Below are 23,777 nucleotides of genomic sequence, written 5' to 3'. Positions count from 1 at the left end.
AATTCCTGTGGATGTAATTAGGAAGACACCCTGGCTAGCAGCGGAGATTAAAGCCCTGGGTTGTTGAGGGTCGTCCCCCCCCTCCCATCCTACCCCCACCACCCTGATGGCAAACCCACACCCCCTGCGTCTCCCCCTCTCGCCAGCCTGATGTCCGGAGCGAGATCCCGCTGAAGGGAGATTTCGGTGCGGGAAGCCTGGTCCTCCGGCCCCGAGCACCACTGCAGTGGCGGTGGCGGGGGCACAGGCGGAGAGGAGGGACGAGCCAAGGCAGCGCCGGAGCGGAGCCGCCGGCCGCTCGGCAGGCGCCCGCGGAGCGCCGCGCACCGCCGCTGTCCAGGGTGCTGACCGGGGCGCCCGCCAGACGCCGTCCAGGGTGCTGACCGGGGCGCCCCCCCGCCCCACCACCGGCCTTCCCCCCTGCCCAGCCTGCCTCGGGAGGGGTGGCTGGCTTCCCCTACCCATTCTCCCCAACTGCCGGGTTACTTTATTGGCCAACCGCACCGGCCTACCCCTCACGGAGTACAAAAAAAAAAAAAAAAAAAAACAACAGCGAGAGCTGGAAAAATGTGCAACGTCAACGCGCTCGGAGTCTACGTGTGGGAGACGATCGTTTTCTTCAGGTAAGGATCGGCTTTACGGGAGGAGTGTGTGAGCACTGGGCGCTGCCGGGCTGGACCGCCGTGCCACCCCAAGCTCAGGGCACAGTCCCTAGATACAGCCTCAGCCTTAGGACAGCGGCGTTCTGCCTTTCTCGAACTGCTTTTTCGCCTCCTCTCGGTTCCCCGAGGCCGGCTATCGCCCAGCCCCGGGCTCGGGACTTTCCTCGGCTTTGGGAGTTACTCCGTTTAATTAGCACCGCAATCTCGGTAACCGCAGTGCTGAAAACACCGACCCCGGCTGGTTGCAAAGTGACAACTAGTGGCGGCTGGGAATGCTGCACTTGAATTTGCCCGGGTAAATACCCACCTCACCCCCTCCCCATCCTCAGAGTGCAGGTTAAGGTGAGTTCCGTGGGATGCTTTCACTGCTTAGCTATGTTATCTTGAGAAATCGTAGGACTCCTTTTCAAGGAGATCTCATCCTATCTCCTCAGCTTGCTATGTCTAAAGTCACTGAAAGCAAAGAAATAATCACCCTCATTACCAACTTTTTTCTTTCATCTTGTTTTCAACATCCTTTCCTTGCAGAATCTAAATGAAAGCCAAAGGGGATGCGGGGAGCTCTTTGCTATAATATCCATTATCAACTAGCTGTATTTTGACTCTGTTTTAAATGTGTTCAGTCTCTCATTAAGGCTAAGGTAGGAGAAGGAACAGTTTTAGTCTTAAAGAACTGTTTCTAGTCCATCTCTTCTTGCAGTGCTTTTATTAAATGAGGGCAAAAAAAAATTTAAAATACTGGAAGGGAGAAGCTCTTCTGTGTTTGCATGAATAATGCAACCTGCTATAGCAATTGATAGATGCCAAATACATGTAATTAAAAAAAAAAACCAAACACACCCCTTCTTTCATGACCTGAACTTGCTTATCAGTCTTAGACTTCATTTCACGGTTGCATGGCTCTTACTTCTGCATTTCTGTATTTTAACAAAGTCTTATCTTACAGTTTAACATGAAAGAACAGACATTATTTACATATACATCACTGGTGTAATATTTATTATTTTCTGAATCACAGTAGCAGACCTACTGGTACTGGCCAGACTTTTCTAGGTAGCAATCTCTTTCCTTTTGAACACTGAATTCTTTCCAGGTGCAAAAATTGATATATCTCCACTATTTCTATAATTCCACAGAAAATCAGAGACAGAAAGATTGTAACATGAACACAAAACATCTAATGTTTATCTGTTTGGTAAACCAAGAAAAAAGTTCTAGAAATAACTAAAGTCACCAATATTCGAAAAGCAATTCACAATACTTAATACTTCAGAGCCATCATTTCTCATATTATTTGGTCACAAGTGTATAGCAGTAGGGCATGATAAAGTGGACTAAAAAGAAGCATATGTATGTGCAATAAACTCTCTAGTTAAACAATGTTGAAGCACAGAGATAAAAAAAAAACAAACAAGATTAAACAACACATTACTGTCCTGGAGTGCTGTCCATAAATAAGCTAGAAGGCAAAAGGAAAATAAAAAAATAATAATAATTTTAAAAAAGCATTTCTAGGCTTGAGTTTCCTATGGCATTAATGGTCCGTCTGGCTCTCCTCCGAACTGCCTGAACAAGTGAAATTGATCCATACTTGTCTTGTTGATCCTGTTCTGTGATGTACACTTATGCATCACACGACACATGTGAGCACTTACAGATTCTCAGCACATCAATTAAAGTCCTGGGCATTCAAAACCTTAGTAAAGCAGTCCCTTCACGTTGTAATATAAATTTTTATACTGTTAGGTATGTATATGCATATGTATATAATTTCTATGTGCTATATATGATTATTTCATATTGCATATAAAAGGTATCTCTGGAAGTCTAATTTTCCTGAAATTAATGTTTAAGAAAATTTAAAAATGGTCTAATTCGATTACAGAGAGATGTTGAAAGCAAATCGTTTTACATACTGCAATCATTTTCCAAACAAGAAAAAAAATTCAGTAATTCCTGCTCAGAACTGACTCTAAGCAATGTTTTTCTTTTTTCTCCCGCTTTGTGCTATGTGTTCAATTTATTACAGGCCAAAAATTTACCATCCTTTCTGGTCCAGGAATAGCTTTGCTATTTCAGTTTCAGTAAACGAAGTTTATTCATTAACAGTCATTCATAAATTTAGTGTGTCAATTACTCCAGCACTCAGTCATCCATAATGTCTAAAAAACCCCACAAGCTGATAATACAATAATCTGTAATAGAAGTATGCATTGCTTTAAATTACAGGCTGTGCCACACTTTATTATCAGCCTGTCAGAAATATTCTGGAAAGAGAATCCACTATATGGTAGCACATACACACAAAAATAAAAAAAAAATCCGAAGTACCAAAGGAAAATTAGATACAGCCGATATAGGAAATAAGACTAGATCTGTTGCTTAACAAAAACGTCCTTCGCCAGCCTTTTAAAAAACAAGACCCTGTGGGAAAGAGTAACAGCTGGTGTGTGAATGCAAACATTATGGTATTGCCAATATGATATTTGTTTCTGTTACAGTTGGGGTGTTTTAGAAGGAATTTGTGATAAGCAGCGTATTATGACATGCCTTTTTTATGGAAGAGCATTTCCCATTTGTTACCTGCCTTCTCAGACTGCAGTCACTTGGCTGTGACTAAGACATTTACTGGGAACCTGGGTAGAGGCAGGGACGGAAAATGAGTTGGCGTGAGATATGAAGAGGGTCTTCAGACAGACAGGCTGCTCGACCAAGCTTTCCTTACACATCTCTCTGTAAGGCAAAATGCTATTTCTTGAAAATAAAAATAGATTGGACAATGTTTACGCTGGGACTTCCAGATGTCCTGCTTGTATCGGTGGAGACATATACAAACATTCTCCCAAAGGCTAACTGCGTACACTGCATGTTCCTACCCTGGTTCAGGCACGAATTCCTTCATGCAGAACAAGAAGCTACCCCCTACCCTGTGACGATCTGGCCTGGGCTTTCTGTTATACTATAGCATTTTAATAGCTACAACGGTCCAGAAACACCACCGCATAAGCCTCGGGGTAGCCTAGAACTAGAACTGGCACCTTACCCAACTGGACACTGTCCTGTGAGGCTTTGAAATTCTTTGGGCCTGATTCTTGTCCTGATTGCACTTTTGTAAATCAGGAATCAGCAGTATGACCTTCACTGAATCAAGATCAGAGTTGGCCCCTTCTGAACAGCAATCTGTCAGCTAGCAGGAGCGATTCAAGGCTACTGCTCCAAGTGATTCACAGGCTAAAAGTTGCTTCCAGCCTCAGACCCTATTGGATTGCTCTAACTGGCATTTTTGTATTCCTGTCAGTAACAGAGCTTTTCAATTCCAGTTTTTAAAACTATAAGAAGATGCCATTGTGAATATGACGCCTCTTACCTTCATGGAAAGACAGACACTTTTTCCTAAAACTGACTCGACAAGTAAAGTAGGTGATTAGAGAGCTGCTGATTTCAGCCCCTTGAAAATACAACAAAAGAAAAAGGAAGGGGAAGGAAAAGGAGAGTAATGTGCAAGTTATCTCCAAACCTTCTGTCATAGCTCTGCAGTGCTAGATAGCATCACAGAGGTACCCGAGAATGAAGCGCTAACCAGAGACTTCCAGAGCCACAAGCTAAGAAGCAGAGCAGATGTTCTCAGTAGTTAAGAAGTATTTCCCTCACACTAGCTAAAAATCTATTGGAAGTTGTGCCTCTGTTCAGTCTGTCAGCTCCTCCATAAAAATAAAAGTGATTTAGCAAAGGCTTGGACTAGGTGCCTCAAAGGACACTCACTTCTTTGGTCTGCAACCTATAATAGCCCCATTAGAGACCCTACTAAAAGGGTTACATATTCAAGGTTTGAAAACGTGATGAGGTAGACAATCCTACCTAGAAACCCTTATAAATCATTTCACAAAGAAAGATTAATTTGGTGTCATCCCAGTAGAAGCACAAAATGTTTGGGACCCTGGCCTTCTGCAGGGACTTTATACACACTTTCATCCAACCAAGACAATTCACTTGCATTTTAGGCAATTAAGACAAATCAATATAAAATACACAAAACATTTTCTAACACAATTTAACTTAACCTTCCTCTTTAAACAACTGACTTAAACAACTCCAGACCTGCTCTGTGGATAGATCAGAACAAAAGAAAGGCTCCACAAATGTCTGGCAAAAACCATCCCCCCACCACCCCCTTGTGTTGGGTGCAAGGAGCAGGAAAACAAAACAAAACCATTGCTTAACAAAACCATTACAAAAATGTTGCTGTTTCTCACATGCACTAATGAAATATCCTCCGCCTCCAAAGCACTGGTGCTGTGCAGATTTTAGAGAATACAGACTGACCGTCCATCTTGACTCCCACTGAATATTGCCTTATACCGCAGCAAGGCCACCAGCAGAACACATATTTACTGCTCAAATACCCGAGGGGAGCTGCTTCTGGAAAGAGGTCAATATGTGGAGGGAATGGTAGGATCCTGACCTTACATATAAAAGCATTACATCATATGAATTGTCTACAGAGACTTCCTTTGAGAACAAGAATTTAGGGAGTTTGGTTCCCCTTATTCCCTTTCTCCCATGAAAGAGGTGTTGGGGACCCTTACGTATAAAGCAAGTGAGCAGCAAAGGGCCCTTTACTGTGTTTTAAGTATCTCAGATTTAATAGCACAGACTAAAGGCTAAACAGTTCATTCTGCTACTGACCAAGTGATTCAAGTCAAAAAGGAAAGCACTTGTAAGCAACAGCACACTGCAGTTCCCCCGTTCTTGGGCAAACACTTTCCTTGTTGGCTTATGAAATTCATCTCACAAAATCCTCATGAGCTGACCTGGATAGAAAAGGATCCCAGCATCTGAATTAAGATGTTAATCAATGTCCAAAATTAAATTACTTTATTATTCCAGCACCAACCAGTGATCATTCATCTGTGATAGAAAACCAGAGAAGTCTGTTCTCATTTCGTTCTAGCACACAGGTTGAAATGGCTTTCCAAATTTCAGCATTGAGAACAAGATAACGGACCACCTAATTAACAAAATTGCAGTTTAGGTACCGATGAAAGACAAAGGCTTTTAAAAAAAAAATAATCCCGCTTTAAAAATCACAACGTCCAAATCAAAACAACAACATTTAAATACATCAAATAATCTAAATCTGTTCCCTGACTTTCACTTGCTCATTTTGTATAACCTGGAGCTTTTCCGAGAAGCCCATAGTGACTTGTATTAAGATGACAGATAGGCTGATAATGCATTTTGACTTCTATCTGTTTTATTTGCCTGTATCGGCTCTTGCTGTTGTGGCATGTTAAATCAGGGTTTCACTATTTCCAGTAAATTACCCTTTTGATTTGCTATAGTTACCTTGCATACTTTGTTGACCTTTGTCTATCAACAAGAGAACAATGATTTCTCTTCATGCGAAGTATGGTTACACTTGTACACCTCACCTTTCAAGAAAAATAACTCATCATATTCTTTCACATGCTAAAAAATGTCATTCCAGCATACTCTCCCCATCATGGTTTGATTCGATTTTCTGATTGACAAAAAAAAAATAAAAAAATTATTCCAAGCCATTTTAATAATTTCATCTTGGAAAAACAAACAAACAGAAAAACAAACAACGAAAAAATTCTTGGGATAAATGGAGCAAAAAGGAAGGAGGAAGAGAAGCAGGAATTCCTCCTGCTGCTCCAGTGCAAGGCACCAGAAGGATCGTTAGCAGCCATGTCCAGACGACTCAACCCCAGGCTGTCTGGCTGCTGACTTGCACAGCCCAGAAAAGAGCAACTTTTGCATTCTACTCAGTATAATAAAATATTGCTAATTCAGCAGGTCAGCTCCCTTTAAAGAAGAAAAAAAAAATTCACCTCTTCTTGATTTCTCCCACCCTTCCCCCAACTTACCCAAACAACTTACAGTTGTATTTAACAAAGCCAGACAACAGAGACCATTTCCCTCCAGGGGAGAAGGTTTACATCGGTATTTCTTGGCCATGACTGAGTCCTGTTAACCTCTTGGGAAACTGCTGATATCCTCTAGCTGATCTGGTCCTGGAGATCTGTGTGCTTTGATCCCACTGGTGCTATAGGTCAGATACACACCTCCAAGCTGCTCCTAAATCTCTACAGATACTTCAAGAAACTGATGCACAGAAACTGGAGAAAAAAAAAAAATGATGCAGAAATATAGCTTTTGTACCCTCAGCAAGGCCAAAGCACAGAGAGAGCCTGCAGAGAACAGAAATAGATAGAGACAGATGCACCCGTCTCTTACACGCGCTGAGCACTCCCCATTATGCAGACAATTATTTCATCCATATAATGCACCGTGGTAAGCTGCTGATCTGGGGACTGCACCACATCTGGCTAGTACACAGGCACAGTTGGCATCCTGTAAATACATCTCTGCTGGATCTAAGTGCCAGCTGAGAAAATCAGGAGAAATCTTAATTCACCAAGCCCCATGAAATTTGGATTTTGAGAGGGAGGGGGAAACAAAAGAACACACTTTTGCACCTGCTTTCCTTTTGATTTCTCCCTCTTCATCTTTTCGCTGTGGCTTACAGCCCATTAAGAAAAATAAAAAAAATTAAAAAAATAAAATAAAAAAAGAAAAAAGAGAGAGAGAGACAAAAAACAAAGAGAGATAAAAAAACACCAAATGCCTTAGCAGACAGGCAGGGAACTCTCTTGTTTTCAATCGGTGCCTTGTTGCGGGGTGGGTGAAGAGGGGAAAAAACTACCAAGAGCTTGCCAAGACAAGGAATGTCGCATGCATGGAACAGCAGGGCTTGCAGTGCAATCAATCATCCCGCACGCTGCCTTCAGACGAAAGCTGCCGACAGCAGCTCCCCCCACGCGCCTGCCGTGCAAGCGATGCCTGTCCCTACGACCACCCGCCACCAACACAGATCCTGTCCCCCAGCCCCAGCAGGGCTGGAACACATAAATCAAGAAATAGCAACAGAAGTGGGATCCATGGTGGATCGGACCACTATCGCACGCGTCTGGTTCAGCAGCAAAGTGCAGCTGAGCCAAGAGGCATGCAGAAAATCCAATAAAATTCATCACTTCTCACCTTTACCGATTTTCTTTGCATTTTTTTCCCCCTTCGTTTATTTCAGATGACGCAATAAGGAAAAAAAAGATGCTTTATATAAAGCCCTAAGCACAGACCACTCCTCCCCTCTCTTATGGAGGAAGTATAAAACCTGAAAGCATACCAGAGTCAACTGTTATAGCATCCTTTAAAAAAGTCCCTAGCTAACTAAGTACCCTTGTTGGTGCCAAGAGCCCCCGCGCAAGATGGGTCGAGTCCCCTGCTATGGTAGGATCTGTGCACCACATGTATTCCTGCAGCTGGGACTAGGGACGTGAGACGCTCTGAATTCCTGGGTGAGGCAACCTTTTATTATCTTGTAGGAACTGCAAAGACAGGCTGTGGACAAAAAAAAAAGAAGTGACTTTTCATGGGGTATCTTTGCAATCTTGTCTCTTTGATCACTCCCGGTGCTTTTACCCTCTGGAAGCACTGCTGAGCAGGGCAACAGTTCCTGCCGTATCCACACACACACACACAATCTTTTCCCCTGCGCCAGAGCTCCCAAGATCTGGTTTACAAACCGAAGCGTGTGCCTTCCGCCTCTCCTGCCACCCCACGTGCCCGAGAATCACAAGCATCCTCCGGCTTCCCGCCCCATCCATCACAGCCTGACACAGAGCTATGGGCTTAGAAATCATCTCCCAGCGGTGTGGCTGACAAAGTACAAGCCCCATCAAACACAACCTTCTCTCCCCCACCAACACGGGCCCTGCAGCACTGCCAGGGTTGAAAAAGATGGGTTTGTTTTTTTTTTTTGTCAGGGAGCTGAAGAGACCAAAGTCAGAGGACGGCCGAGGTGGGGAGGAGAAGAGCCCTCCCAGGCAGGGGACCCAGAGCTTAGCCGTTCGTTCCAGAAGTTATATTTCATTATAGTTCATGAATAAACTGATAAATTACACCAGGAATCACAGACAGCACGGAGGGAACATTCGTCTCCTGCAGGGTGTTTGCGTTGCAATGACAACGACTAATTCTATCAGAAAATATCAAAATGAGCTCTCTTATCATGCAACTCATTTTACACGGTCCAAGACACACACATCAGAATGCCCCGGTTTTACTATGGGACCCACAATTTTGTAGCCAGGTTAAGCGTGTTAGCTCAGGAGGCCTTTTCAAAAGATCTGTAGCAAAAAAGTTTCAGAAGATAGAACCCACCACCACTCTGCACTGCACCTTGTATCTCTCTCAAAAAGAATTCTATTCATGCCACCTCTGATTTGCCAAAAAAGAAAAAAGCAGTTATAATATCCTTATCCAATCTTAACGAGCAGCATAAATCCTTAAACTAAAACTAATTTTTAAAAAGCTGCCGTAGCCAGCTATTTGAACTGATGAAAACACGACTGATTGTGCGACTGCAGAGCTATAGATAGAAGAGCATCCACGATTTCTCGTAATTCTCTGACACTTGTCTGCTCTGTGATCTGAAAACCTCTTGACGTCAATTGAGGTTCCCACCGCAGCTCTCCGTCCAAACACTAAATCAAGGGCACATCAGCGAAGAGAATATTGTTACCTAGAATATGAAGCCTCATCTTGTAAAGACATTTTCCCCCTTTATTTACTGCATTCTGGAAGGCTGTTTACGCATAACTTTAAATATCTGACTAGCCCCCCTGACTTTAAAGGGAATATTCAGTGTGTGAAGCTAGACACATGCTTTTGTCTTTGCAAGGATTTTTTTTTTTCCCCTTTGTTTTTTCAATGAAAAAATGACAATTTCGATTTTAACTTTTTTAAAAAACCTTCAGTATATATAAGAGACAATGAGGGTGTTCGCTGGGTTTGTTTCACAAGTGATTAAAACCTGAGCATTGATTTGTGCTTCTCAGTTGTTTGAGTTATGTTTTCAAACCTGTCGCGGTGGCTGAGGATCATACGTCTCCAGACAGTCACTACTTGTGCTGCAAGAGCTGTAGACACTTCTGGAAGAGGGATTAGTTGAGAACATCACTAGAGAGAATGCCTATGGCTCCAAACTGAATTTAACACACACTGTTGATATTATTTTTTTATATATATGCAGTAAGCAAGAGTAACCATGCAACATATGAGAGTTTGAACAGCAGTCCTTGTAAGAGCAGGGATCTTGTGTGCGCCTGAGCACTATTCCCATGCAGATTATTGGTCTCCCTGTGCCCTTCCCATTTCAACTATGTACAACACTCAGATTTCCCTGCCCCCGAGCTGATTGTCTAGTCATTTGTTATTTTTTTATTGGTCTGTCCAGGCAGTGTCAGCAATTGTTCCAAGTGCTGGTGTCTTTCCATAGAGTTAATCAGTGTAATTGGGATGTTTTATAGATCTAGACAGGGTGTTTTGCCATATAGGGTAAGAGCCACGGGCTGCAGGAAGGTGGCAGTGGACAGAGACAGGGAATGCTGCAGTCTGAAGAAGAGATTTTTCTCACTCCAGTCAAGTTGTTGCAGCTTTCCCTGGATGGGAATGATCACAGAGGGTTAATTCCCTGAGGCCCATGGAGAAATGCCTCCCAGCTCTTTTCCCGTAAAGCCACAGGTACCAGTGGTAACACGTGTTGTGCAGCACCTTTGAGAGCGTTTTGGGATTCTTTGGGTTAAAACTTTAACTGATTACATCCTGCGACTACTGCAATGCAGTTACTTCTGGTGCGAAAGCTAGACCTGGTTTAAACAGCTCACAGCAACAGAGCACAACCACCCAGGGCAGAGACGGCAACATTTTACAAGCCTATGTTTGCGTTCCTGTTCCCTTCCTTCCCCATGAATAGGGATAAATAATAGCTTATTCCCCGTTTCTATCTCAGAGTGAAATCTCCTTTCTCACAGGTTCTCAAATTCCATATTTCACCAGTCTCACTGTACACGACTATTTTCATATCCTGGCCCAACATCCAGGTCTGCTCCATGCTTCTGTTGCATAAGCTCTCACCTGAATTAAGAAAACAACCACGTCCACATTTCCTCCCCGTCCACGAAAATTAGCTTTACAAATTCACCCCTGTAGCACACCCCACATCCTCTCTGCATGGACTGTAGCCGCCAGCAGTTGAGCGTGACCACATGGATTGCAACCCGCACATCTGTAACACTCTGAGCTCCTTCTACTCCGCACAATGCCGGGCCAAAAACGTAGCACTGGGGGTCCTTTCTCCCCACGCAGCTCCACTCTTCTTTCATCCTGTCCACCTCGACTGCTGTAGGCCAGGAATTCAGGCAACGTGACAGAGAAGAACATGCAGACAATGAGTTTCATCCTTTTTAATTGAATTGCATATCAATATTGATTGCGCTATTCATTTTGATAGTAAATCTAATCATTAAAAAAAAAAGTCCACTTGCAGCCTCTGCCAAGCCTTCCCAGCCCCGCATCTGGCAGCGTTTCCCTCAAGATAACATGTTGACGTGCAGGCAGAAATAACAGCCTGGGTACAGAGTTTCGGGCTGCCCCTTTTCCTTTTCACCAGGAAAAACCTCTCATCTGTCCTTCCTCCCTCCGGCTGCCAAGGACAAGATGGAGACGGGCAGCCCCAGCATCAGCAGAGGCCGAATACAGGCTGGGCTCTGCTGAGCTCCAGTCTCTGCTCAGGGCCCTCCGTGCCCAAAAGGGACAGGCTCAGGGACCAGGGAGATGGTTCGGGAAGAGCAGGGGGAGAGTTGCCATGGGTAACACTAGTTAATCACGGACAACACGATGCCTTCCTGTGCCCCGTAGTCTGATGTTCTCTTTGTGGCCACACCTGCCAGAATCATTAAAACTAAGCTGATGAATTCTCCCGCGTCCCCAAGACCCCACGCTATTCTAGCCCGGCTTTGAAGGTAACAGGAGAAACAGTTCTACTGGTCACCTCAGCCTGCCTCAAAGGCCTCATGGCTGTCCCTCTCCCCTGGGATACCTACTTACAGAAGAGATCACATCTGAAGGGCAGCCGGGTGAGTCAGCTCACCTGAACGCTACCCCCAACACCTCCCTGCCAAGCTTTCTGGCTTGCATTGTGTTTCAAAAAATAAACAAACCACTTCAGAAACCTTTGCTGAGCAGCACTGAACGGGGGTAAATAATCAGTTATCTTCTAGTTCCCCAGCCTGCACGGAGCTCAACCAGAGGAATAAATCCAGGGCTGTTCCCTTGAGCCACTGGGGTTGCACCTGTTTCCCTTCGCAGGGACCTGAGCCTTCCACACTTTGCAGAGAGATGTTTCTTCTGTAAACACTTGTTTTGCAACAGTTTGTGCTTCTGCTGCCAGGCGTTATTTTTCACCCTCAGAATTAATGATTAACGATTAAATTATTTGACAGGGGAATAGAGGCCCAGTGCTAATTAAAATCCTTCATCTCTCCTCTTCACAAAGAAATAAATTTGATATTTCTCAGTATCAGCATTCATCCAGAACAGGGCAGTTTGTGATGTTGGACTTAATTAGATGGACAACTAGGGGCACAGCCAAAAAAAAAGCATGAAAATATTGCACAAGGACCATACAAATGTGGGGAGGAGGAGAGAAAACAGCCGGCTGGGGAGCTAGGAATCGAGCACGCTGACACGTCCAGACTGCAGAAGAGCCGCTTTCTAAACCACACAACTTTTTATAAGAATATGTCTTCTGTTTAGCTGAAACAAAATAATGCGGGCAGGGCAAACAGCGCCTGCATAGGCTGGGAGAAACCAGTAATAGCTGTCCTGCAAAGCCTGACTGCCCCATTTTAGGGAAGACGTTTCTTAGATATCCTGGGCAACTCAGCTGTTCATCTCCACCAGCTTTTACCTTCACATGCCTGCTGGCGAGCTGGACCTCCTTGGGGCTTGGTGGTGTCCGCTTCTTACCTGCCAGCATTAGTGTCACAAAAGGTTATGCTAGTTCATTGACCCTTTGAAGAAATCCTTTCTATTGTTATTGCTGTGATGATTGCCTGATGGCACTTCCTCAGCCAGATCCACTAGGGATTACACCAGCGTAAATAAGATAAGCCACTGTCTGGCTGCTATTAAAATGCACCAAGATGCTCTCAGTTCAGACAACACTCTTGCACCAATGCAAAGTATATCTCCTGTGGTTTTGGTACACGTTTTCCCTTATTTTGTTTATTTGGAGAACAAATTTTCTCTCTGAATAACACAGCAACCTACCCTAAATTTCCAGTTCTCCTCTATCATCAGTAATTTTCAAACCACTTGGCAATTTCCCTCTCCTTGTCTCTGCTGGGCCAGGAAATGAAGAGTCCTACGGGACTTTCAAGGGTGCTTCTCTAAGAACTGAGGGATGGAGAAAATCCCAGAAAGCTCCCAAGGCGGCACACAGCACTGGCCGAGACAGACCTGGAAGAGCACAGAAGCCGATAGCTTTTTTGGATGTTGTCTGAGCTGAACTGCCATGGCAAAGCCCAATTGTTACAGCCAGAGTGAACATTTCAGGGCTGTGTGAGATACAGTCCATCCCTCCAAAGCACAGTGGGATGGGCCGGCATCTCCGTAGCTCCCAGGGCTATTTTCTACTATTACTTCCGAGCTAGAGAGCAGGCTCCTATCCTGCTGCCCATCGAGCCCGCTGCTGGAAAGGTTTTGCTATTCCCTCATCCCCGGCTTTCTTGCCTTTTCTTGTCAAGTCTAGAGGGGAAGTTGCTACCAGCTAGTTTTAGGAAAACATTCAGTAAACAAATAGAAAAACGGAAGAAACTTGGAACTCGTCATTCCCAGGTCATCTGGGTAACAACAAACAGCAGCCTAACACAGCTTCTTGAACATACCAGGAGGCACGAAAACACATTTAATAGTTTCAGCATGTGCCCAAAGGTGCTCACAAAAACTCATAGGGATGGGCATGAAGTTACAAAAAGCAGTGGGACTGTAAGAGGGTGATCCTCTCCCAGATACTTGCGGGAATCATTTGTCTTAGATACATACTTCAGGTATGTACAGGTATGAACTATGATACATAGTTCAGGTAGGAACTGAGCCCGTTAAATTCATTTACTTGCAACTTTGAAGCAGAAAGATTAAAAAAAAAAAATGGCACCCAAGAAATACCAGCAGACTCACTCATTGGAATGAACATATTCAGCATGGGCTTTCGCACTGAATTTACGGGAAACCTGAACACTGATTTCTGTGCTTTTTCACATCATTTTTTAAAATGAATGCCAGGGGAATTGCAGTTTCTAATTATCTTTTTGGACTTAAAGCTGATTAGATTTGTATTGCCTCTTCCCCTTTCCAGGCCCCCTCCCCCACCACACACACACTTTTCCACTTGCATATACTTCCTCCAGTCCAGTTAATGAGAAGAAATCAGTGTATTGCACTATCTGGCATCTTACTGCTGAAGTGGCTGGAGTCTTTGGTTACCAAGTCATTTGCTGCTTAATTGAAATCTTTTCTCTAGACTCATTGCCATGCAGACGCTCTATTGGAATGCAGTAGTGGAGCCCAGTATTGATTGTCCTCCCACTCCCAGCTTTCTTCCTCTGAGTTTGCAAATCAATTGCACCCTGTTGTTTTCCTTCTAATAAATAAATAAATAAAACCCCTCACCCATTCCACAAGCCCATTTACTCCTGAAACACACTGGTTTGGCTTTACACAGTTTCTCAGAGGAGAGATGGGGACGAGACAAGAGGTGGCACGTGGCTATAGTCAAAGCTAGATCCACACTTTGCCAGATCACCTCCAAGCATGAGCGTGCACCCGCCAGTTCAGATAAGGTCCAGTGTGGGAGTGGATTGTGAATATATAGAGTGAACGAAAGCCTAGTTTTAGATTCTCACTGGAAGCGATCAGGAATTTATCTCCTCTCTTCACTGCAGAAATTAAACCATTTTAACGCTTAAAAACCTGGCAATCAGAGAACCCGAATTCAGTTGCAGCTTGCAGAAGAAGCCAGACTGCAGTTGTGAGTTTGCAGGATTGAAATCCAAGGCTTGGCAAGTCACCACTGCTAACACTAGAGAAGAGAGTCAATGCAAATACAGGTTACTAGAAACTCCTGATTTTGAAATTATAGCACCCGAGCTCTTTTGAATCCTGCCTATTGCTAAAGTCCCAGGGAACTTGGTGGTTCAAGATGCTCTTGTCAAGACCTTGTCTAGATAACATTTGTGTCTTCAAGGTCCCTTGCAACCCAAACCATTATATCATTCTATGAATCCATGGTGTCATTTGTGAAGACATATGTAGCTAAATATCTTGTGCCTGTTGTAAACATGCTCAGGCCTCTCAGCTGCTCAGCCACAGTGCCTTCCCACAGTTCCCACACAGTCTTTGTACTTTAAAAAATTCAGGAGGTTTGTAAAGGGTGAAGCAATGAGCCTAACTTCCTCCCGAGCAGCTTGCTTTGGCTCATTATATATTTGCATTGCAATACTGCCTGTAGGCTTCAATCAGCATCAGGCATCTGAACCCACAGGCAGAGACTGTTCTTGCCCTAAGCACATTGCATGTCACCTATGGGGTTTAGGTTTGGTTTTTTTCTTTGTGTGTGTGGTGGTTGGTTTTTTTTCTTTTTCTGCTAGTGTAGGCAATTTTACACCACACTTTCAGCCTGGGAACAGATCTGTGTTTGAGGAGAAGCCGTATAACCATAGGGAAGGAACTGAATAGTATCTATTACTGTCTTGGAGGTCAAAACTTCCTGCAAAGTTGAGAATGAGCGCTTAGCATCAAGGGTCGCTTGTTCCTGTGTAGATGGCAACAACAGAGACTTCCTAAGCCCAAATCATCACCCTGCAGATCTTGCAGACTCTCATGGAGTCGGAAAGAACATTGCCAGCCTACGATGCTTGTCTTCTACAGATAAATTGGTAATTTCACTCTTTCTGCCCCAGAGGCCACACAGGTCCCCAAAAGATTTCATTTCCTTTCATCCTCAGCCCAACACAAGTATCATTTCAGGATCACACTCCAGACACCTCCCGCTCCAGAGTCTGTGTTGCTGTATTGACCTCAGACCCCTGCATTGCAGGTACCAATAGCGAATGCTGGACTGACCAGCAAGCGGGAAGCAAAAACACATCCATCCCCTACAGTCCCGGAGGCGCTGCAGGAGCTGTACAATCACATGACACTCATTTAAGCCTCAAATTCCAGATTGCTCTGATCCTACCTGCCTTTTGGAAAATTAGGCTGTCAGAGTACCAATATGCTCCTTGCTATTTGCCATGTAATTAAGCAGTAATTGCTGCCCAGGGCTAATCTCAGAGTGTATTTTTCCTGGGGAGCTCGGTGCCAGAGTTCACATTTGTAATTTAGTGGCATGCCAAGGAGCTATACCTAAACTCACAAAAGGATTTTCTCCACTCTTCATCTCTCTTCTACTTTGGTGGCAGCTGGGATTCTGTATTCAGAGATGTTTGGGCTGGGCAAACAAATTAGCAGAGACCAGCCTCATTAGGCATTCACACGGGCACCCATCCTGTCTCGCAGCGGGAATGAGATGCTGACTGTTTGGTTTCTGGACCCCAAGCACTCCCCGGTATGGGACATACACTAAAATCTCTTCTTTCTTTCTACTCAGCCTGGCAGCCTCCAAAGAAGCTGAAGCAGCAGCACGATCTGCCCCCAAACCCATGTCTCCTTCCGATTTCTTGGATAAGTTGATGGGGCGAACTTCAGGATACGATGCCAGGATCAGGCCAAATTTTAAAGGTAAGCAAAACCCCTGCTTTTATGGCTTTGTTTCATTTGGGGACTGAAAAATGCATGCAGTCCTCACGAATGCCTCCCCCACTGCGTGTGGAATACGAACCACCTTTATATTCATATGAAATATGTATGATAATGAGAGCTTTGGCACATGGATGCTTTGCAGATGTCTGGAAAGGCATCTGATTTCCCCTCAGAACGGAAACAACCTCATAACTTTACATGCAGGAAACACTTCAACATAGGGATCAGGGATCCTGCCAAACCAAACGGTGACCAGCAGGGAACTGAACCTCTCGCAGATTAGGAGGAAAAACTTCAACTTTTTCCCCTAAGCCATTGCCCACAGCACCTTCTAATAGCAGGGAACACTCCCCCCTTACACCCACTGAAGCCAGGAGGAGTCTCTCCCACCAGCTCCAGAGGAATTCAGGGAGATGCCAGGGGCAGCTCTGACCCATCGCTGTCCCCCATCATGGGGGGGCTCTCGCACCGCTGCCCAGCGCAGCCCCACCCCAACAGCTGCGTTTCACACCCGACTTCCCCAGTTCACCCTATACTCACCAGCAGCCAACCAGCCTTGAAGCAGTCCCTGAAAGGGGCAACAGAACCTCTCTCGTCGCTCCGTGAAACACCGCTTTAACAAGGGTAGGTTTTGTGGAGTTTTTTTGGTTTGTTTTCTTTTTAACTGAGCTCATTTTCCCAGAGCTATTTGCCCTTGACTCATACCCAGAGATGAAGTGGGACCTTCCCCCTCCCAGCCGCTGTCCCCCCCCTCTTCAATGCTCCCTTCATTCACTTCTTTTGTTTCCTACCACCAATTCCTCCTCACCCCAGGATTCTCTGGCAACTCTAACATGGGGCTCCCAGGACCCATTAATCACGGTGACAGCACCTGCCATCCAGCTTCAAGCAATAAGCTCAATCCTGGGCTTTTAAATCCAAAGATACATGGGAAGCTTATGTCCTAGAAATCAACTAGGCAACAGAACACAATGTGTTTTTATCCAAATCACAAAGAGTTAAAAAAACCCCACCCTGTAAACCTGCCTACCACTAAATTATGCACACACACAAAAGAAATTAAACTTTAATATTTAATGAAATGTATACATTATCTTCCTGCTGAAGGCAGCGGTATTGCATTTTTATTTGAGATAATTTAATTTCAGTTTTGTTTCAATGAACTACACCTTCCCCACAGGGCAGTTTTGCTGGCTTAGCCTCCCACACATAAATCAGGCTCCAATTTACATGGGAGGCATAGGAGGTGTTTTACAGAGCTTGGGGTTGTAGCTCTCAAAGCATGTCATTTAAATTAACTGCTGTAACTCATAAGGGCATTTTAATGGCTTAGATCTAAATGAAAATAATATCAAAGATCCGTATCGGATTGATTTTTGGGGAGGGGAAGATTAACAAAAAGAAGACTGCGGCTTTTCCATAAATGCTGTAAAGTCTGGACTTAACCGGGGATTCACATTCTGAGAACAAGGAAGATGCATTTGGACTTTGCTTTAGGAAGGAGGCTGAAGTCAGTAACCCAGGCAGGGACAGAGCTGGCCCCAGCAGGTGTGGGACAAGGGACCCGTCACCCAGGCTGTACCCTTAACCCTGCTGCTGGAAAACGATATTCCCTCGCAGTTGCATCCCACTGCAGAGGTGGCACTTTTCAGTGGCAGGCAGGGAAGTTTCTAGAGCCTCACACAAGCTTAAGAAAAATAAATAAAAAAAAAAAAATCCTACAAACTGCTCACAACTCCCCTTGGACACAATGAGAAGAGCGCAGTGTCTCGGCAAGAGCTGGGCTGCCCCAAGGAGAGAGTCGTCTTCGTGTGTGCTGGGACCAGCTCATCCCACACTCAGCTTCACTGGAGCGCACCAGCACAGGATCAGAAAGAGCAGGACCAAAACCTTCCATCCACGTCAGAGGCACGGTCCGCCTGCAGTCATCCGGGAGGTCAGCTCAGCATCTTTTCTTACACTGTGCCCTTTGGGAAGGGAAGTGTCATGCACGTGGACCTTCCATATGGTACACGGGATGGATCCAGAGAAGAAAACCATTACACCTGAGCTCCACAGGAGCGCTACAGAAGGGATAAATCAAGTGCTAAAGCATGATGAAATGTGTGCTTTCAGCTGCTGGGTAAACTTCACAAGCCTGTTCAATAACAGGGGTTGGTGAAACGGGGGGAGGAAAAAAAAAAGACAGACCCCATTTTGTACCTGATATTTTAGCCCCGCCTGCGTTTAATGGCCTGGAGGAAGAACTGCACAGACTAAACAGTACGTGAGCTGCTGCTGTGCTGGCAAAGGGCTGCCTGGGAGCTGGTGAGAGAGCAGCCTGCTTGGATTGTCTGGGACTCGTACCAAGAAGATCCCAGCCATAGAGAGCATTGCTGTTACGTGGCTGCAGTTCTACTCCCGCAGAGGACAGGGAAAGTTTCAGAAGAGGCTGAAGCACGAGAGGAGGAAAGGGAAGTGAAAAGGAGCAAGCCAAGCTCCAAATGTTACTTAGTAATCAGGAAATTCCATTAATTTCCACACAGGAGGAAGTTTGCACCGATTAGAGGCACAAGCCTCTTGTTAAAGCCATTCCTTCCCCCTCCTCCCCCCCCGAGTATTTCGTCTTGCAGCAGCTGCCAGACTGCAGATGTGGCCTTAACGGGCAAACACCATTCCCTCAGCGAGGCCGAGCCATCAGGCAGTGTTTGAAATGCAGACACCGTCCTCCTCTCCATGAAGGATGGGGAAAATAATCTAAAAATCCACTCTTCCACAGATCTCACGTCCCCAGAAGCATCTGCCACAGGGAGGATGCGAGGTTAATCTCCCCAGTGTTAAAGGGGCACCTCGGTTCCTGGGGAGGTTCCTCTGCTTTCTGCCTGGGCTGCCTTTCCCCACCACACACGGGCAGCACCAGTAGCAGGTCCTTTGGGAGCCCCCTTTTGCTTGTCCCCTCCCCTTAAGGCTCAGCAGAAATCCTCTCATTGTATGTGGGCACGCCACTGGTTTGCCAGGCACCAGATGCGGCTCTGGTTCCCAAACATTCTCCAGATTTTTGCGTTGTGCTGAACTGCAGCTCTTGGCATCTCCCTCGGCGCAAACGCAACATTTCCACCTCGGATTTGCCAAGAAATAATATGGTCCGCTTCCAGTCATACTGATACCTTTGGGCACCAGTACCACACGAACAGACTGTCCCCCGTGGCCTCTAACTACAATCTTTTCATCACTTAATCCTCACTCCCCTCATTCATGGCCCCTTAACTTCTCTAATATGGCTAAGGATAAGCAAAGCTTCGGTCTGAAGGCAAGTAAAGCCCAGGAGAGGTATGGCCTAAAGTCTGGGATTACCCTCTCCCAAGACAGGACAGTCAGAGAATTTCCCCTGGCAGAGCCCTGAAGTCTCCTGTCCAGCTGTGAGCCTTAGCAGACACCACCATTACCACCTGGGGTACTTGCTCCTTTACCCGGCCTGATCCCTGATCTGCTGCACCGGCTCTGTAGGGAGCGCGTGGTCCCACTTCAGAAACATTCAGACGCTTTAAATGAGCATTTTAAAAGTACAGAGCTCTAAACAAGAGGGACTGTCAACAGTCTCTCAGCTCTTTTCTGGGATACGTTGCTATGATGTTCAAGGTGAGCTTGGCACCCATATAGCAATGCCGAGATGTCTAGGAAGCTGCCCTGCCCGTCATCTATTCCTTTTCATCAAAACAGTTCACAAAAGGGATACATAAACACTCGCCCAACCCGGGAACAGAAGCAAAGCAAGAGCATTGTCTGATGTCAAACTGGCACCAGAACCAAGACCAGACCTTATTCCCACGCTCACCCCTCAGTCACCCTGTTCCCCCCACAGGTTTTAGTACTACGGAGCGGAAACACTTTGTCTTATAAGCACACGGTGAACTGCTGTTCCAATCTGTATTTGTCATGCAGGGCCACCAGTGAATGTCAGCTGCAACATTTTCATCAACAGCTTTGGTTCGATTGCAGAAACGACTATGGTAAGTAAAAATCACAGCACAGCTGTTCAGCTACTGGCTCAGCCTCATTGCGCTCCCAGCAAACGCGGCATCACCCTCCTCTTTAGCATGACCAGAGGAAAACATTGTCTCTGTGTTCCCAAGATTTAACTAGGTTTGAGTAAATTAATGGTCAACATACAAGAACTCGTACGACCTGTAGTTGAATGTCACGCAGTCTCTATCTGCATCTCTATGAAAATACTGTACAGGCAAAGTATAAGGGTCACAAAAAGAAACAAGTAGTCTTTTCCGAAGACTTGCCTAAGGCTCCAAGCTCAGAGACAGTTGCAGGCACTTTGTGTTTAAGTGGATATAAGTCCAGAAGTTTGAATCCACGCTTTAAGTGAAGCTGAACTCAAATTCAGTCTGCGTTCAAGTTCAGATTTCTAAAGATTTAGAGAAACACTAGACGATTATTTTCTTGGAAGTGTATTTCTGCTAGACAATAATTTTTAATAAAAAAAATCAAACCCAATATTTGCAAGTTAAGGCTCACTTCAGACAAAATTAGTGAATATGGCTAAAGGCTGTATCTAATTGGCAAGACGCTGGGAGCATAGAATTGCTAGAAGAGGAGATAATTGCTCCATCTGAAAACTATTAAAGATCGGTTGTGACATAATCAGTGAACAGCAAAGGAAAACTCTGGAGGTACAGTGCCTCACCTCTGTGCTAATTAAAGCTAATCCAGAAATGTGGCATTTAATTACTCTCTGGTAATCCTTTTTCTAGAAAGATGTTGAATGAAGAATGCAAGGCTCCAGCTTCGGGTGTTTTGTAAATTCAGGCAGGATGTTATAGGTTTTACATACAGATCACACCCATTGACTTTAACAAGTTACTCGCAACGCACACCACTGTCAGAGGAGATCAGCAGACATATACCTGGGCTTACAAATCTCTTCTGACACTACTGTTTATACCATTCTTCTGGAAATGTTTGGGGTCGGGGGCACTTCAGTTCTAGTAGCGTAAAAAAAAAAAATTGTTACCATGTCCAAGCACAAAGAAACACATAGATGGGTTGCAGAATTTGTCAGAGTTCATAGAGAAAGTGTGTATTCATTGGTTCATCTGTATGTAAAGGAGAAGAGAAAGAACTAGAACCAAAATACACATGTGTTCCTAATGTACTATTTTACTGGATACTTCCTTTAGCACGGCAGGCAGTAAATACTGTGCTCCTACGCAATCCAGCGGAGACAATCCACGGAGTGCAAGGGAGAGGGCAGGCCCACAAGGGATCCCTGCGCAGCGTACAGAGCGCGTTACAATGACATGGTTTTCAATATATCTGTCCTACATGACGAGATGCATCGGAGCAGTCATGCCAAGATGCCACAGGATCCCTGTCAGAAGGATGCTCCATAACATTAGCATAGACTAGCATGAGAGAGATGCAGTTCACCTCCAAGACACGCTGCAGGGACTTGCTATCCTCTCCAGATGTCACTCATTTCATAGTCTATCTTCCATAGAAAAAATTCCCATGGGAACCCAAGAACACCCTCCGGGCACATTGCTTTGTCTAGAAATACCCGAGCCAGCTCCGACAAGCTAGCCCAGATGTCAGGCTGACGCAGCACTGCACACAACCTCATATAATGCACTTCTTCGGGGACAGCCGTTCTGCTTGTAAACGCTGATGAGAACACAAGCGACACAGGTACTGAAACACCTAAAAATGAGAGCCCAGCAAGTTAGAGCAGTCTTTGGGATTTCCTCTGCAGAGAAGCCAGTCTCTCCCTACTTTTTGAGGACGCAGCAGGTCAAATAGGCGGCGTCAACTCCCCTCCACAGTTTCTGGGAAGGGCAGAAGGTCCTGTCGTGAAGGGATTTTGAGACAGACCTGACTACTTTGAATTCAAACCAGTGATCAAATACCCACGTGGGGAAAAAGGCAATTCAACATTTTACCATAAAGAAAGTAGTAGTCTGTCATTGACCCCTGGGACTGATGACGGTAACGCTCCCTAAGCTGCTTCACTGCACGAAAAGAGAAACATTATCGTTTAAGCCTTAATCGTTAGGCACCCTAAGCCTGGCCAGGTTCAGGTTCGGAGCACTACATCATCTTACCTCGGGTTCCTACTGCAATACTACCTGCAGGAGAAGAGTCACAGGTTTTTATGGATACCACGCATGCAATTAGAGAAGGCAATAAAATATCTCCATAGAGGGGCTGTTAGTTCCTACAGAAAATGCCACTGCTACCATTTAAGTTTATTAAGTTTATTTAAACCTACGCTGCCTGAATCTCACCAATCAGCATAAATCACAAGGTCGCCGTGCAGAGGATTAGAGAAGCTGGACATGAATGGTCACTCACAGCTTGAGGTGTCATGGAAAGTAGTGGAAGAGGAAGAAGTACAGGAAAATAGAACAAAACAGGCATTTGATGCAGCCACTTGGCTCTACAAACCTCAGAAGGGAGGATGATGAGCTGGGGCCAAGAGAAGGCACAGACTTCTCAGAGCAGGCAGAAAGCTGATATTTGCCCCACAAAGGTTCAAAATGAACAAGGCAAGTGGAGACCTGAGAACTGTTGCAAGGATAGAGGGAAGGGGGGGGGAAGTAGTCATCCACCAGATCGAATTCCCCAAAGCAGAGCTGACTTACAGCAAGGGAAGTAAACTCCTTTAAGCATCCCACAGAACTGGAAACCCAACATAAAAGCCTCTAGTAGTACACATAACTGATTGGACATTTATGTTAGATTGCGGCTCACGGATTATGTCCATCAGCCTCACTTGTAATCAGCTCCGAGGACAAGGCAACCCGCGGTTGGGAACACGTCCCTGTGAACCCAGCAAGTGCTTCAAGGAGAAAGACGTTACCAACTACAACAGCCAGACAAATTCAGGCAGCTTCCTTCTGTCCCAAAGCATTACTGCAATAGCACATCTAACAGCAAGGGATTCCACAGGACAAACGCAAGTGCATCCACTCTATCCACTTATTTTTATTAAAAACACCAGACAACTCCCACTCCCAACCACAAGATGATAAATCCCTTTTTGCTCTTCAAAAGCATAAGCACCTTCCCCCAGCCATACCAGAGTGGGAAATCTATAGCAAAGCTACATATTCTTCATTCAAAATGAAACAGAAGTCAAGCACCTAGGGAACAGCATCTTGCTTTTAAGTGAATAAACTGCACCAGCTTTGGCTTTTCCCTGTAGCATGAGACAACCGGTAGGATTATCCGAGCATTTCATCTAACAGATTTCCTGCTATAACAGTAAACTTGGAATTAAGCAATGCCCTTGATCTTTCTTCCAATGGAAACTGCAGATTTATGGATCTCTGACTGACTTAGGCAGTTAGGAGCATGTGGTATACAGCGAAGGCACATGGAGAATATTTATTTTTTTAT

General features: G+C 45.0%; 1 protein-coding gene across 2 annotated transcripts in view; it reads left to right on the top strand.

The window, feature by feature from the left end:
- Positions 1 to 567: 567 nt before the first annotated feature.
- The window catches only part of GLRA1 (glycine receptor alpha 1), a 38,995-nt gene continuing 15,785 nt past the window's right edge, over positions 568 to 23,777 (top strand). For both annotated transcript variants that reach the window (XM_063349475.1, XM_063349474.1), the window contains exons 1-3: positions 568 to 623; positions 16,240 to 16,370; positions 20,313 to 20,380. In XM_063349475.1, the coding sequence (XP_063205545.1) occupies positions 568 to 623; positions 16,240 to 16,370; positions 20,313 to 20,380 (255 nt within the window). The remainder of the gene's footprint in view (positions 624 to 16,239; positions 16,371 to 20,312; positions 20,381 to 23,777) is intronic.

Source organism: Chroicocephalus ridibundus, chromosome 11 (genome assembly GCF_963924245.1).
Source record: "Chroicocephalus ridibundus chromosome 11, bChrRid1.1, whole genome shotgun sequence".
Taxonomy (NCBI): domain Eukaryota; kingdom Metazoa; phylum Chordata; class Aves; order Charadriiformes; family Laridae; genus Chroicocephalus; species Chroicocephalus ridibundus.
The sequence above is the reverse complement of the archived record's forward strand: the minus strand, read 5'-3'. Positions and strand labels throughout refer to the sequence as shown.